This window comes from Oryctolagus cuniculus, chromosome 2 (genome assembly GCF_051225735.1).
Source record: "Oryctolagus cuniculus isolate XC-2025 breed Fujian yellow rabbit chromosome 2, ASM5122573v1, whole genome shotgun sequence".
NCBI classification, from domain to species: Eukaryota; Metazoa; Chordata; class Mammalia; order Lagomorpha; family Leporidae; genus Oryctolagus; species Oryctolagus cuniculus.
The window spans coordinates 48,019,239-48,035,919 of record NC_142868.1 but is presented as its reverse complement, the minus strand read 5'-3'; the positions used below and the strand labels follow the sequence as shown (position 1 = coordinate 48,035,919).

The 16,681-nt window shown below is 46.1% G+C and overlaps 1 protein-coding gene across 2 annotated transcripts in view; it reads left to right on the top strand.

Moving 5' to 3' along the window:
• Positions 1 to 2,621: 2,621 nt before the first annotated feature.
• Positions 2,622 to 16,681, top strand: part of BNIP3L (BCL2 interacting protein 3 like) — a 24,303-nt gene continuing 10,243 nt past the window's right edge. The window contains exons 1-3 of one of the 2 annotated variants that reach the window (XM_002709456.6): positions 2,622 to 2,784; positions 10,621 to 10,804; positions 16,410 to 16,482. In XM_002709456.6, the coding sequence (XP_002709502.1) occupies positions 2,685 to 2,784; positions 10,621 to 10,804; positions 16,410 to 16,482 (357 nt within the window). In that variant the 5' untranslated portion in view covers positions 2,622 to 2,684. Of the gene's footprint in view, positions 2,785 to 9,801; positions 9,902 to 10,620; positions 10,805 to 16,409; positions 16,483 to 16,681 lie in introns of those variants that run through there. The other variant, XM_008249373.5, reaches the window with a different exon arrangement.

The window sequence follows — 16,681 nt, the reverse complement described above, 5'->3', positions numbered from 1 at the left end:
AGCAACAGTGCAAGATGGCCCAAATGCTTGGGCCCCTGCACCCACGTGGGAGACCTGGAAGAAGATCCTAGCTCTTGGCTTCAGATCGGCCCAGCTCCAGCCATTACAGACATTTGGGGAGTGAACCAGCAGATGGAAGATCTTTCCCTCTGTTTCTCCCTCTCTCTGCCTATAACTCTACTACTCAAATAAATAAATTCCTTTTTTAAAAAAAAAGGAATCTCATGGGACTGGCGTCATGGAGTAGCAGGTTAAATTTCCGCCTGAAATACCACCATCCTGGCTGCTCCACTTCTGATCCAGCTGCCTGCTAAATGGCCTGAGAAAAGCAGAAAAAGATGGCCCAAGTGCTTGGGCCCCTGCATTAACATGGGAGGCCAGGATGAAGCGCCTGTCTCCTGGCTTTGGATCAGCGCAGCTCCAGCCGTTGTGGCCATCTCGGGAATAAACCAGTGGATGGAAGACCACTCTCTGTCTCTCTGTCTCTGCTTCTCTGTAACTCTGCCTTTCAAACAAATAAATAAATCTTAAAAAAAAAGTAATTTCAATTTCATCTACTTAAGCCTGGAGAAAAGAAAATATTGTAATTAGTTTTTATAAAACTAGCAAAGGATTATAACAAAGCTCAAAAAATATTATGAGATGTTTAAATCTTTTGAAGAAGTGCCTGAAAGGAAAACAGAACACAAAGATATATGACAGTCTGCTCTGGGAAGACACTTTTGCAAATATGTCCATGGTCCCCTCAATTACTATATTATTTATTTATTTATTTGAGAGGCAGAGTTACAAACAATGAGAGGGAGAGACAGAGAGAAAGGTCTTCCGTCTGCTGGTTCACTCCCCAAATGGCCGCAACGGTGGAGCTGCACTGATCTGAAGCCAGGAGCCAGGAGCTTCCTCCAGGTCTCCCATATGGGTGTAGGGGTCCACAGACTCGAGCCATCTTCTACTGCCTTCCCAAACCACAGCAGAGAGCTGGAGTGGAAGAGGAGCAGCCGGAACTGGAACCAGTGCCCATATGGGATGCTGGCACCGCAGGTGGAGGATTAACCTACTGCGCCATAGCACCGGCCCCCTGACAAAAATCTTAAAAGAATTTGCAAGAGGGAACCAACATTGTGGGACAGTGTTTGAGTCCCAGCTGCTCTGGCTTCCAAAACAGCTCCCTGCTAATATGCTTGAGAAAGGAGCTGAGGATGGCCCAACTATAAAATACTTGGCTCTTGTCTTAGGCCTGGTGCAGACCTGGCCATTGAGGCCATCTGGGGAGTGAACTAACAGAAGAAAGATTTCTCTCTCTCTCTCTCTCACTCGCTCACTCTATCTCCCCTTTTCCCCCTTCTCTGTCACTCCGCCTTCCAAAGAAACAAATAAATCTATATAAAAATTTATTTGCAATAGGATTTGACCTACTAATCCTTTAAAAAATGTTTAAGTACAAAGTTTTTCAAATAAATGAAAACACTGGAAGAAGAGTTTAATATTCATGTATTACCTAGCTTCAGTAATCGCCAACACATGGTCAATATTTGGCAAGCCCATTTTTTCAGTTCATCTGAAGGGTAATCAGTCATTTTCAAAAGACAAATGAAGAGAGGCTCTCTAGTAACCAGCCCTGAGACAGACTTGTTTCTGTGGGCATTTAGACCATGCAATTTCAAATCAGGGTTGAAGGGAGGACTTAAAAATCAGTAAATATTGTTGGGTCAATTGGTTACAAAATTGGGAAGAATTGAAGTTAAATAACATGTGAAAATTGAATTTTAGGTGGACTGGGGCCTAAATATAAAATTAAGGCTATAAGGGAATTAGAAAAAGTTACAAGGGCAGGAGGAGTGGATTCCTAATCTTGGTTTGAGCCAGGGGGACATGACATGAAAACAATACAGGAGCAATTAAAACATCTGCAGAGCGAAGCAACACGAAAGACAAGTCACAAATGCCACCGCAGGCAACAGGTCAGCCAGCCCAAGGACACCAGGGGACCGGGCCTCTGGAGACAAGAGAGCGAAGTAGACGGGCTGTTTAGGAACAAAGGAATTTAGTGCCACCCACATACCAGACACGTGGCTTCCCACGTGGTGGCCCGGAAACAGCCGCGTGGGGAATGCGGCGATTATTTTCTTCACTGTGTTTTCCTGAAGGGATTTTTTTTAACCATGATGGAGTGTTACGAATCCTGTAATAACCAAAAGATAGCCCTATATTGTGCCCTGCTTGGAATGCTGATGTCCCATCAGGCTTTCGGCTTCCTGTGCCGCAGTGAGTCCTTACAGGTATTTTAAAAATTAAATGCTCGGAGACTGACAGAAACAACGAGCGCGGTGTAGGTGTGGGAGGAGTTCTGCTCGCGAAGACACCTGCATTGCACTGCTCGCCCATCCTCTCTCCCAGTGCCATCTGCATCACTCACTCCAAATTACAAGAAGGAATTCAACCCTCCCGCGCGTCAGCGTGACTCCCGCGCCCGCACGTCCGGGCCCGCACAGGAACGCCCCTGCCCCGCCCAGCCCCGCCGCCTGTTGTGTTGTCATCACGTGGCTTGGGCGGACCCTGACGTCAGCTACAGGGGAGGGACTGCGCAGGCGCAGAAAAGGGGGCGGGGGACTCAGCTTGTTGTGTTGCTGCCCGAGAACCGGAGACGGTCCTGGTGCGGCCGCAGCTCTTCCAGACGCCCGACCATGTCGTCTCATTTAGTCGAGCCGCCGCCGCCCCTGCACAACAACAACAACAACTGCGAGGACGGTGACCAGCATCTGCCCCCACCGACCGGCCTCAACAGTGAGTGCTCGCCGACGGGTTCGCTGAAGGGGATGGGGGAGGAGGAGCTGCTCCGGCCGCCGCCACCAGCGCCGCGCGGGGGGCGGGAGGAGAAGGCAGCCCATTGGTCAAGCCCGAGGATGTTCTGCTGACTGACAGCTCCCGTCACCTGTCAGGAGGAGGCGCTTCAGTCTTCCTCTTGGCTAGTCTCCGCTCCCTCCTGGGGTCTTGGACTGGGTGCCAATTGTGGTCGCTCTCCGGGAGGGGAGGAGGGTGGGGAGAAAAGGGGATCGCGCGCCAGACTGCCCCTGGGGCAGGGCAGATCCCACCTGTAGGCCCCTGAAGCAGAGCCAATCGGGGCAGGGAGGGGGCGGGCCCTGGGGAGCGGGGCGGAAAGGTGGGCGGAGCGGGCCGCGAAGGGGACGTGGGCAGGGATGGGGACGTGCGGCGGGGACGCCGGGGGATGGACGCGCGGCGCGGGAGGGCAGGGGAGGGGCGGCCGAGGACGTGTCGGGGAGCAGGTGTGCCGTGGGGCCCCTGCCGAGCGTGCCCCGCGGGCCGGGCTTGCCCGGGCGGGGCCCGGCAGCCCTCGGTTGCGATCCTTTGTTGCCACATGCCGGTCGGGGAAACCCATTTGGCAATTTCGTGGTGACTCGAATCACGTGTGGGGGTGCACAGCCTGTGCCTTTCATTTCTTTTTCTTTGCTGCTGCTTTGTGAGATTTGCAAAGTTGCTCAAGTCTTTTTCAACGATGCAGTAGCGTGCACAGTAAACCTGTTTTAAGATGAGCCCCACTTCCAGCCCACGCGGAGTCTGGGGCGATGGGTATTCACACATGGGATTTAAAACACCCATCACAGGCACACGGGTGGTTGACAGTGGCAGGGTGGCGCTAGGACGGACCCCGGGTACTTCTGACAGCCTGGGGCTCAGACATCTTGCCAGTGGTGGTGAGAGCTCCGAGGTTCTTGCCTAACCTTTTTCTGTAATTTGCTCTTAGGAAAGAGGTGGTGGAGGCAGCCAGCATATGGCCAGACCAAGTCGCTTAACAACCATTTGGATGCTTAAAGGTCACACCGTCTCTTTCCTAAGAGGAAAGCGCTCCCAGCGTGGCCAGAACGTTATTTTAGGGAAGAGAGTCCCTGTCCCCTGAAGAGTGGGCATGAAAGCTGGGTATTTTTAGATGCTTTCTCTGCCTGTGGCAGGTGGTCGGTCGTTGATGGACTAATTCTCAGTGTTGACTGTTTTTAAACTTGTAAGTGTGTATGGAATGTTCTAGAATGTAAGATCTCTGCTGTTTCCCCTGCAGTAAGTTAGGAGTAGTGGAAGTCTTTAGATCTTACTTGTTGGTCACGTTTTGGCATACATGCTTGGAAGCGTGGATCTGGGGATAGAAACGGGGTTTAGAGTGAGGGGGCTCGTTCAGGTTGACAGCTGGCCGGACCTAGAGCTGAGGACCCCCCTTCAGCTCCTCGGGTGCCCCATCCGGGACCTTCCCTGGGGTCCCAAGTCCCTGATCACGGGTGCTTCTTACCCTCAGCATGTTTTTCTGTCGAATGTACATCGGTGGCTGCCTATCTTTATAGTATTCTGTTTCTTAATTGTGCTGTTTTCATATGCGTAAGAAATGTGTTTAGTATGTGTACGTGATTTCCCAGAGTCCAAAGGAGTTTTAATGTTCCTGTGACCCTTTACCATAAAGCAAGAGGGAGGGTTGAGCTGTATATGATTGTTTATCTTGGTGTTTGATGTCTGGCCAATCAGTTCCTGCTACGTTTACATTAGCTGTTAGAGAAGTGGAAGAACACCCCGCCTGCAGGTGATACCAGATGTTGCTTTGGGGAATCCACTAGGTAGAAAGTGTTTTATTTGGGGGTAATGTGAGCTTTTTAAGTTACTGCAAAACTTTCAGATAATACCATACTAAATTACTCCTCTCTTGCTTCTTCCTCTGATCCTTTTTTTCTCCCTCGTTACACAACACTGGACTGAACAAAACAAGAAGCCTTATTGATTCCTTCAAGTGATTTTTGGGCATCTGGCAAAACAACTTATTCAGACATTTAATACTATGAATTGCTGATAAGTTGGAGTACTCTGTTGGGTAAAGCACGACTGTGAAAACAGGAGATGAAACTCATCGTGATTATCTCTGGTTAGGATTTTATCTTTGGTCTAGGGGTCAAAGCAGAGTTTAATGGCAATTTATTGAAATACTTAAATAGTAAAGCCTTTCTCTGAAAGGTTTTTTTTTTTTTAATTTATCATTCATTCTAGGGCAACTGTGTTTTCATAACAAATTAGGGCACAAATATCCAAACTCTTTCTCAAGATAAAAAAATATTTTCTGGTTCTTAGTTTTATGCTTTAAAAAAAACTATCATGTTCCTTAAGAATATCTGAATAAAAGTTTGTCATAAAACTCAGTATAAGGAAAATCATAGAAGCAGTGTAGTTCTTGTGGTTTAATGTGGGAATTACAACTTTTTTAAAAAAATTAATTTATTTGAAATGGAGAGAGACAGACATACCCATCTTCTGGTTATTCCTCAAATGCCTGCAACAGCAGGGCTGGGCCAGGCAAGGGCCAGGAGCTAGAACTCGATCTGGATCTCCCACACGGGGCAGGCACCCAGCACTTGAGCCATCACCTGCTGCCTGCAGCGTGCGCATTAGCAGGACGCTGGAATCAGGAGTGGAGCCAGGACGCTAACCCAGGCACTGTGATACGGGATGCGGGCAGTGTCTCACTGCTGTGCCAAATGCCTGCCCCACAGACTTTGTCTTTCTTTTTGAACTCCTTCAACCACAGTGTATTTGCTTCTCCAGTATGCCAAGAGGGCTGTTGAGGCTGTGGCACATGGACCGTCCCTGCCTCATAATAGTGTTTGGAATAAGTAAGAAACCACATGTACAAAAAAGACTAACTTGTACCCAAATGCCGGTGACGATTGTTCTGGTCTGGATTCCAGCATCAGGTACTTGAGACAGACAATCGAAAGGCTTTGACTGAAGAATGTAAACGTAATGCCATCCCCTGGTTAGGGTGAGTGACATTTAGGGCCTCAAAAATGGGACAAAAATGTGAAAAGTGTTTTTTTTTTCTCATTCTCCTTGACTCTCAGCTTCCCTACTCCCATTATTGAAAGATAATTGAATTGGCAATTATAAAACTGTAAAGAGCGTACAGTGTACAGTAATGAATGTAACCCACAGTTATTGGACCAGCCTTTACCTGATCAAAGACTTAAACTAGAAACTATCCCATGTAATTGAGTGTATGTATAAACTGGCTTAAAGGAACACCTTGCCGTTTGTAAATAGTCTTTTAAAATAATAGAGAAGGCTTCCAGCTTTGGGTTCTTAAGCTGATTCTTAGGAAGAGAATTCACTTTGAGGTTGCTTTTTACTTGTATTGCTTGGACAGCACAGTCCTCATATCTTGCCTTGTTTCTTTTCCAAGTTAAAAGGGACTCTGTGAGGATTGCTAGTGGGAAGCTTACAGAATTCGGAGGCTGTAAATCATGAATGAACTAGATGAAGGGAAAAGGCATGTGTAGTTCATCTATTGAGAAAGACACATTTGTTTTTCAGTGTTTCACTCTAAAGATAAAGACAATATTGCCAAATTATCCTCCAGAATGCCCTCTGAAGCCCTGACTATAATGACAGAATATTAGAAAGAAGAATTCGGGATAACAGTTTAAGTATAGTTTATAAATGATGAGATGCAATGCAGTTGTTCAAAAGAATAAATGTTAGTATGTATTGACGTTGAAAGTTATCTGTGGCCAGCACCCATTCAAGTCCTGTTTGCTCCACTTCTGATCCAGCTCCCTGCTAAGGCACCTGGGAAAGCAGTGGACAGTGGCCCAACCACTTGGGCCCCTGCGCTCACATGAGAGACTGGGATGGAGTTCCCGGTGTTTTTTAAAAATATTTGTTTATTTTTTTGAAAGGCAAAGTGGAGCCCACATTGTGGCATAGCAGATTAAGCTACCGCCTGCAATGCCAGCATCCCATAAGCATACTGGTTCAACTCCCAGATATTCCACTTCTGATCCAGCTCCCTGCTAATCTCCTGGGAAAGCAGTAGAAGATGGTCCAAGTACTTGGGCCCCTGCATTCCCATGGGAGATCTGAGGAAGCTCCTGGCTCCTGGCTTTGGCCTGGTGCAGCCCCAGCTGCTGTAGCCATCTGGGGAGTGAACCTGCAGATGGAAAATCTCTCTCTGTATCTCTCATTCTTTCAAATAAAAATAAATAAATCTGTAAATATATGTGTATATATATATAGTATATGATATACATATTATATCATTATATATATAATACAAATATATATATAAGAAAGAAAGCAGACAGATTTTTCATCTGCTGGTTCACTCCCCAAATGGCCACCACCAACCAGGGCCAGGCTGAAGCCAGGAGCCAGGAACCTTCTCTTGAGTCTTCCACGTGGGTGGCAGGGGCTTTCCCAGGCACATGATCAGAGAGCTGGATTGGAAGCGGAGCATTTGGGACTCAAACAGATGTTCCAGTATGGATGCCAGGGTCACAGATGGTGGCTTAACCCACTGGGCCACAATGCCAGTGAGTGCCAGAAAATATTTTTAAAATTTTGTGGGCATTTGAGGGGTAAAACAGCAGATGGAAGGTCTCTCTCCATCTGTGTCTCTGTCTCTGTAGGATTCTCTGCTTTTCAAAAAATGAAAATAAATGAATAAATTTTAAAAGAAGTTTGTGAATCCCAGAAACGGTGGTAGAAAGGACGCTTATTGTATACTGTGTTCTCCCCCCTCCTCCTACCCTCTTGAAATATTTTGCAGAGCTGTAGATGGAGAGATACTTTCGGTGTACTTATACTTCAGAGGCACTCTAAATATTCAGTCATCTCGAGGGGCAGTGTTGTGGCGCAGCAGGATAGCTGTGCTTAGGACACTGGAATCCCATAGCAGAGCGCTTGAGTTCCGGCTGCTCGGCTTCTCATCTAGCTCTCTGCTAACGTGCCTGAGAAAGCAGCAAAACTTGGCCCAAGTACTTGAGTCCCTGTCACCCGTGTAGAAGACCTGGGTGGAGTGCCAGGCTCCTGGCTTCTACCTGGCCCAGCCGTGGCTATTGCGGCCTTTTGGGGAGTGAACCACAGCATGGAAGACTTGTTTCTCTCCCTCCTTCTTTCTGCCTTTCAAACAAATAAAATAAATATATATATATATATATATATATATTAATTTAAGGACCTGCTTTTATGGCACAGTGGGTTAAGACCACTGCCTGTCATGCCAACATTCCATATGGGTGCTGGTTCATGTCCCAGCTGCTTCACTTTGAATCCAGTTCTCTGTTGATGGTCTGGAAAAAGCAGCAGAAGATGGCCCAAGTGCTTGGGCTCCTGCTACTCACAAGGGAGACCTGGAAGAAGCGCCTGGCTCTTGCCTTTGGCCTGGCCCAGCACTGGCCATTGCAGCCATCTGGGGAGTGAACCAACAGATGGAAGATCTCTTTCTGTCTCTCCTTCTCTCTGTAACTTTGCCTTTCAAATAAATAAACAAATCTTTAAAAAAAATTTGTCATTTTCAGTGTCAGATCTGCCTTAGCTTTGTGAGTTGGATTTGTTAACCCATTTTGGATTCTCTCCAGTCTGCGCCCCGTTCGCATGTACATGGAGTGAGCCATGGAGGTGTCATTCAGCTGTGTTGTATGAGTGGGTGGTGATTAGGAGGCCCACAGCCATTGGTGCTGCCTTAAGTAGAGGAAGGGATGACTTGATTTAACAATCATGGTTTTAAGTACATCCTTGACAAGTAGGAACCTCTCACTAGCGTGTAACTGAGCATCCCGTGTGCTGGGTGCCGCCTGTCACTGGCTTGAGTCCTCACAGTAGGGGAGGTCCTGTACTCTGTTTTACCAATAAGGAAACTAAACTCAGAAGGTCATGCAGATAGCAAGTGGCAGAGTCTCGTTCCCAGCCAAGGCTGCCTGAGCGATTCCCTGCATGGGAGGAGAGTGGTGAGTTCACTCATTTGGAGTGCATTTAGAGTGAGCGCTGGCTTTGATGAAGATTCCGATTTACGGATGGAGATTACTCTGATGCTTCTGCTGGGAATTTAGGGGAATGGCCCTGCCAACCTGCTTGCTTATGTTTTTCTGAACAAAAAGGAAATGTATGAAAAAAGGTACTGCTATCTCTTTTTTGGGGTACTGTTACAGTTCTTACTAAAAAAAGCACGGGCAGCCATTTGGCTATGTCCCATTTTAGAGTACCTGGGTTTGGTGTTCAGTCTGGTTCTCAACTCCAGCTTCCCTCTGACGTGTGGCCGGCAGCAGTGATGGCTCAATTGGTTTAGTCCCTGCCACTCATGTGGGGGCCTAGGTTGAGTTCCTGTCCTCTGGCTTCTGCTAGGTCTAGTTCCAGGCATGGCAAGCATTTAGGGGAGTGAACCAGCACATGGGAACTTACTTTCTTTATCTGTTTTACAATAAGAAATAAAAATAATTTTAAAAGAAATTAGGAGTAGGCTAAGCCTCCACTTGTGGCACTAGCATCCCATATGACCAGCAGTTCGTGTCCTGGCTGTTCCTCTTCTGATCCAGCTTTCTGCTTATGGCCTGGGAAAGCAGTAGATGGCCCAAGTGCTTGGACCCCTGCACCTGCATGGGGGACCCAGAAGCTCCTGGCTACAGTTCTGCACAGCTCCAACCGTTGTGTCCATTTAAGGAGTGAACCAAATGGAAGACCTTTTTCTCTGTCTCCCCCTCTCTCTGTCTATAACTCTACCTCTCAAATAAGTAAATAAATTCTTATTGGAGGGTGAACCAATGGTAAAGGAAGACCTTTCTCTCTGTCTCTCTCTCTCTCTCACTGTCCACTCTGCCTGTCAAAAAAATAAATTAATTAATTAAAGCACCCTAATGTGTTCAGCAAACTCACTGGGCCAATAGTTATTTTTAAGCTATGCACCTCACCAGTGCCACATCCCCTTTTTCTGTGGCTCCGCCCCCTTTGCATGCTCACCCAAGAAAACTTTTGTGTCAGCCTAAGTTGAAGTACGATCGTGTCACCTGCAAACCGACAAGGCTTAATGAAAACTCTACAAAGTAGGAACCCGTGGGAGAGAAAGAAGAGATAAGTTTACAAGGTATGTTAAGTGTGTAAAAAAGGAGAAAGGGTGAAGGCTAAAGGAAAGGAAGAAGCTAATTTGTGGGCTAGAGCTAAAGTTTTTCCTAGAATTTTTAGCATCACCACCTGATTTTAAGGACCAGCTGCATTAATTTCATGCTCCAGATAAATTTGTACACAAATTGGCATTTTTGTGATTGTATTTAGGTTCCTTCTCTGGAACTTCTAATTTGTGCTAATTAGGATGTATTTGTTAGCCTATTTGGCTGAACTTTGTTTTTTCTAAGTTGTGTTTATTTTGTAGAGCAGGTACAGATATCTGAGGTTAACTATAGAATGTGTGTAAAAAACTATCCCAATAAAGGTAAGTAGCCTGTCTGGTAATAAAATAACTATTTTTTTTTTTTTTTAGAAAAAGCAACCTCAAGATGTTCAGTAAAGTGTTGACTATATATGAACTAAGCTTTAACCAGAGAGAAAATTGGCTGAAAGATGTGTTTTCTAAGATAATAGTTTTAGACTTCCAGTTTCATTCTGACTACATGAGCTACTACTTCAAGAATAAAACAATATGGATTTTAGACTTAATTGCTTCTTGTTTATTTCCTTCGGAATACTTTTGCCTTTGGTTGGAAGGAGTCAGACTTTTTATCTGAGTTCACCATATTCACATCTGTGTGCACATGACAGATTTCGGTTCCGCTGTGGTTCACTTCAGTTATCTGACTTGTCCCACAGGTTCCTGGGTGGAGCTACCAATGAACAGCAGCAATGGCAATGATAATGGCAATGGGAAAAACGGGGGCCTGGAGCACGTGCCTTCCTCGTCCTCCATCCACAATGGAGACATGGAGAAGATTCTGTTGGATGCGCAGCATGAATCGGGACAGAGCAGCTCCAGAGGCAGCTCCCACTGCGACAGGTGAGCGAGAGCCAGGTTTCCATGGAACTCAAGAACAGAAGGTATAAAGCTAACTCGGATGAGAAGAAACTCAGTTAGCTTGAAGTCCTCACTTGACAAAATTCGCCTCCTGACTGATTATAGCCTGTGTGTTTAAACCAGACAGCTGACTAGCAGGAAATTTCATGCCCACTGTTGTGTCCCCTAGATTAACTTGTTTTTCTTAATCAGATTTTGTGATTTTTGGATATTCATCATTTATTATTATTTTTTAAAAGGGTTGTTTTTTGTTTGTTTGTTTGTTTGTTTGTTTTGACAGGCAGAGTGGACAGTGAGAGAGAGAGACAGAGAGAAAGGTCTTCCTTTTGCCGTTGGTTCACCCTCCAATGGCCGCCGCGGCTGGCGCGCTGCGGCCGGCGCACCGCGCTGATCCGATGGCAGGAGCCAGGTGCTTCTCCTGGTCTCCCATGGGGTGCAGGGCCCAAGCACTTGGGCCATCCTCCACTGCACTCCCTGGCCACAGCAGAGAGCTGGCCTGGAAGAGGGGCAACCGGGACAGAACCCGGCGCCCCGACCAGGACTAGAACCGGGTGTGCCGGCGCCGCAAGGCGGAGGATTAGCCTAGTGAGCCGCAGTGCCAGCCAAAAGGTTTATTTTTTAAAATGTATTCGAAAGACACAGTTAACAGAGATAGAGAGAGAGAGATCTTCATCCACTGGTTTACTCCCCAAATGGCCACAACAGCTAGGGCTGAGTTCACCATACTGCACATGACAGACCAAAGCTACACCAGGGCTGGACCAGAGCCAGGAGCTGCCTCTTGGTCTCTCGCATGGGTGCAGGGCCCAAGAACTCAGGACATTTTCTACTGCTTTCCCAGGACATAAGCTGGATTGGAAATGGAGCAGCTAGGCTAAGAACTGGCACCCATGTGGGATGCTGGTGTTGCCGGCAGTGGCTTTACTTGCTGTGCCACAACGCTGGCCCCTATTTATCAGTTTAAAATTCATTGGCTATTAAATTATAGAATTGATCTCTCTTGCTTTCTTTTCCCAAATCGCATTCTTCCTTGAATTACAGTGACCTCTGGATCTGTTTTCCCTTATGGATGGTAAGGCCTCGGAAGGCAGGGTTCATGCTTCCTCTTCATACCTTTGATGATAGTGCTGGTATGTAGTAGACACACAGTAAAGTTGAGTCATGCTGTAGCAGTATTCACAGTGGGAGCACCAACCATGGTCTATAAAGGTGGTGTTCTTGAAGGCCATTCTGTTTCCTCAGATGCCAAAGCTTTATTTTAGGCCTCATTTTTCTATATTTGACTCAAGAGGGAAACTAATTCCACTGCTTATGGTGAAAGAGTTAAGGGTATAGACAGATGTATGCACAAGAATGAAAGTCATTTTTCAGCAAAATCTTTTCTTCTTTTCAGAAAGACTAGGTATTTTAAATGACATTTAAAAATTTTTGGTACCATGACACTGCACTGTTAACATTACCAAGGAAGGTTTGTTGGCCGATGGCACCGCACCACCCCCGTGCCATCCCTGACTTCTTTCTCTGCTACCTGGCTCTTGTCATAAGCAGAACCGGAGCAGATGGTCCTTTTCTGAACAGCTTGCCATTGATTCCAGTAACCAAGCACTAGTGTGTCTTTGAGAGTGAAGCTTTGTGTTAGATTTGCTTTATGGAACTTGCTGAGAGGGTGTTTGGCTTTCTGAAGTTTTCTGCTTGCCATGGCCTGTTTATAAGGCTCTTATTACACCTTCAGGTGCACGAGCCTTGCCATTGGTAGATGTGTCCATTAACACCTGTTCACGTGGTGCTGCCGTTGAGCAGAGAGCGAGCCACCTGTCCCCCCGACTGTCATCCTCTTTCATTTATGGTTACAGTTATACAAGTGATTGAACGTGAGTTCACCTTCTCATGGTCAAGTTTGAGTTTAGGTTTGTGAATGTGTGAAAAGAGGCCTGGCAGCTGCACACTTCCCTGTCTTCAGGCTCTGTTTCCTGGGGAGCTTTCGGAGGAGGCCTAGCGCTTTAGTCCAGCAATCTCTCCAGGGACATCTGGCCAGCACACTTTCCCATTTAGAAGTGTTCTCAAAATGCATGCGCTTTGAATTGCCATGTGTCCTTGTATCTGGAGTGCTGGGAAGTGCTTGCTTCTTGCAGGTGTAAAAATTTTAGGATTGTTGAATAGAAGCCCCGGAGCTGACTTTTGTGTATTTCCAATTTAAAAATGATTACACAGATATATTTTTATCGCTGCAGTGGTCATTAGAAGATAACCCCCCTCAATGTTTGCTTTGTATTTCACCCTGTTGTAGGGGGTTCTCAACCTTAACTGCACACTAGATTCACCCAAGAAGCTTTTAAAGATACCCGTGTGCATCCCTGAAGTGTCTCATTCAGTTGACAGAAGCAGGCACAGACGTCAGACTATTTTCAGAGCTTCCCAGCTGATCCTGATATGAGCCAGGGTTGAAGCTCTAGTGCATTCCAAAGGAGTAGTAAACAGTTTACTGTGAAGAGGTTGGTGTTTTTTTTTTTGACAGGCAGAGTGGACAGTGAGAGAGACAGAGAGAAAGGTCTTCCTTTGCCGTTGGTTCACCCTCCAATGGCCGCCGTGGCCGGCGCGCTGCGGCCGGCGCACCGCGCTGATCCGATGGCAGGAGCCAGGAGCCAGGTGCTTTTCCTGGTCTCCCATGGGGTGCAGGGCCCAAGCACCTGGGCCATCCTCCACTGCACTCCCTGGCCACAACAGAGAGCTGGCCTGGAAGAGGGGCAACCGGGACAGAATCCGGCGCCCCGACCGGGACTAGAACCCAGTGTACCGGCGCCGCAAGGCGGAGGATTAGCCTAGTGAGCCGCGGCGCCGGCCGAGGTTGGTGTTTTTCTGTGTGAGATTTTTGCCAGTCTAGAAATGGAGCAGTGCCTCAGCTTTGTCGCTCTGACAGCCTTGACCTGGTCACAGCCATGTAGGGCTGGCCCCTGACACCACATGATGCTTCGCTGTGAGCCCAGGAGTGAGATGAGCACAGTGACCATCAACCGAGGATAACAGGAATACCTTGTTTGTTGGTTCTTGGCTATAACCTGATGTTCCTAGTTCAAGAGAAACATGGGAAAATACATGAAATATGTTTGATACAGAACCAGCTTTTTCCCTTTACTATCCCCATTTAAGAAAGTTGTTTGTGAAGTATACTAGTCAACGACTCTTGGGCTGTCAGTCTGGTTAATCTCTGGTGATCTTTGTTTTGAGTCTGTCTCAGCAGCATCTCCGTATGTTAACATTCATACACGCTGACATGCTCTTGGGAACCTTTTTTTTTTTTTTTCTTTTTTTAAGATTTATTTATTTGAAAGGCAGAATTATAGAGAGGCGGAGGCAGAGGTGGGAGGGAGAGGGCGAGAGTGAGAGCGAGCGAGCTAGTTAGAGAGAAAGAGAGTCTTTTATCCTCCGGTTCACTCCCCAAATGGCCACAATGGCTGGATCTGGGCCAATCCAAAGCCAGGCACCTGGTGCTTCTTCCAGGTCTCCCACGTGGGTGCAGGGGCCCAAGGACTTGGGCCATCCTCCACTGCTTTCCCAGGCCATAGCAGATAGCTGGATTGGAAATGGAGCAGCCAGGACTCAAACTGGTGCATATATGGGATGCTGGCGTTACAGGTGGTGGCTTTACCCACTACGCCACAGTGCTGACCCTGCTCTTGAGAACTTTAATAATTCTTATCTATTTATTTGAGCAAGATAAGCCCCCTGTGTTTTTCATCTCTCTGTTATCTTAGATTTGGGAAGAGAGGTTTCTTTGTGTGGTGAAGGATCCAATGAGTTGCTGTGGTTACACAAGGAATCATTGATAAAGCTAAAAATCAGACATAGCACATTGTAGTCATCTATTGTATAAAGCACTGTTTGTGATCATGTGTTTTTGTTCAAGAACTTACCTGTAAATTTTTGTAGTTCTAGTACATTTTATAGTATCAGAAAGGTTTTATATAAATATGTAAACTTAAATAATTCACTCTGAAATAAAATAAGTAGTACATTAAAAATTTTTGTTTAATTTTTAAAATTTTATTTGAAAAGCAGAGATATTTTCCATCTGCTGGTTCACTCCCAAATACCCACAACAGCTGAGGTGAGACCAGGCCAAAACCAAGAACCAAGAGCTCTGTCTAGGTCTCCCGTGTGGGTGGCAGGGACTCGAGTATTTGAGTCATCATTTACTGCCTCTCAGGTTGTGCACTAGGAAACTGCATTGAAGGGGGAGGAGCTGGGCTCCACCCCAGGCACTGCAGCCTGGGAGGTGGGCATCCTAAGCAGCAGCTGAAGCCGTGTGCTAAACACCTTCCCCATAGAGCCGCTCTTTCCGCAATAAATACACAGTGCTTCTCAACCTCTGTGCCCTCGTAACCCGTTACACTCAAACATTGGTAGGGAACCCAAAGTTCTTTTCTTTGTGAGTTAAGTATTTTGATACATTAGGAATTAAAATAATTTGAAACATGTATTTACTCAAAAATAATAAACTCATTGCATTTTAATATAAGTAACTCCTTTTGATTATTTTTAAACATAAAGCCAATTAAGAAGTAATCACTACATATTTATTGTATTGTTTTTATTTTTATTATTTAGTTTTCTTGAGAGATTGTGGGGTGGGAGAGAAAGAGAAATCTCCCATCCACTGGTTCAGTCCCCAAATACCTGCATGGCCTCAGTCCAGATCTCCAGTGTGGTGGCAGGAGCCTAATTACTTGAGCCATCACCGCTGCTTCAAGGGTCTGCACTAGCAGGAAGTTGGAGTCAGGATCCAGACGTGGACGTGCAGCCCAGGCACGCTGGTGTGTCGGATGCAGGTGTTTGAACCAGCAGCTTCACTGCTGGGCCAATTGCCTGCCTGTAAACCCTTTTTAAATGAGAAATAGCAATTTCAGATAACCAAAAAATTAGAATAGTGACATTGTTTTATTTTTGCAAATCTCTTGAATATTTGACTTAATAGAAAAAAGCTGGTGTTCTCTCTCTATCAGGATGTCATGCATCACGTAACCTTTGGAAAATTCCCCTGTACACTCAGCAGTCCTCATAGTATGATGGAAGCAGCTTCAACCTTAAACACACCCCACCCCCCAAAAGAGTCTTGAAAACTGCTGTGATTTGTTTGAGAGGCAGAGTGTGAGACAGAGCGGGGGTGGGGGAGGCCTCCCATTCATTGGCTCATTTCCCCAGATATCTGTAGCTGCTGGGCAGCTTTGGGAAAAGAATCCCAAAGTAGGTTTCTGAATTGGCAGATCATTTACCTTTATTGGGGAAAAGAGGAAAGAGAAGAAAATCTGACAGTCTTGGCTTTAGGTAATCCTTGCATTTCCTTTGCAGATTTATCACTGTGAATGAATTCACCACCACCAGAGTCCTGACCGCTTCGGAATGAGGGTGTTCTGCCTTAATAGCCACTTAATGCCTCCTAAACCTTTCTTGTACGGGGTTGTGATTTCCTTTCTGATTTGCTGCCTTGTCAGAGCCATCCTGACACCTTACATTTTCTCATTTCCTGTAGAGGCTAATTCATTTGACAAAGTGAAAATTAAAATGAGTGCCTAAATTCTTTATGTTTTAGCCCTTCCCCGCAAGAAGATGGGCAGATCATGTTTGATGTGGAAATGCACACGAGCAGGGACCATAGCTCTCAGGTATGCACACGCATGTGTGGTATGGGGGTGGTTCTGATTTATAGTAGATAACTAGGAAGATGATATAAATCCTCTAAGTGTGTTTTACTAAGTATATCACAGAATGAGAGGGCTCTTTAAGATAGTTTAAAGTTGTTTTGAGTTATTCACGTCCTGATTTTGGAATTTATTTAGGATGATGTAGTCCTTGATACACTCC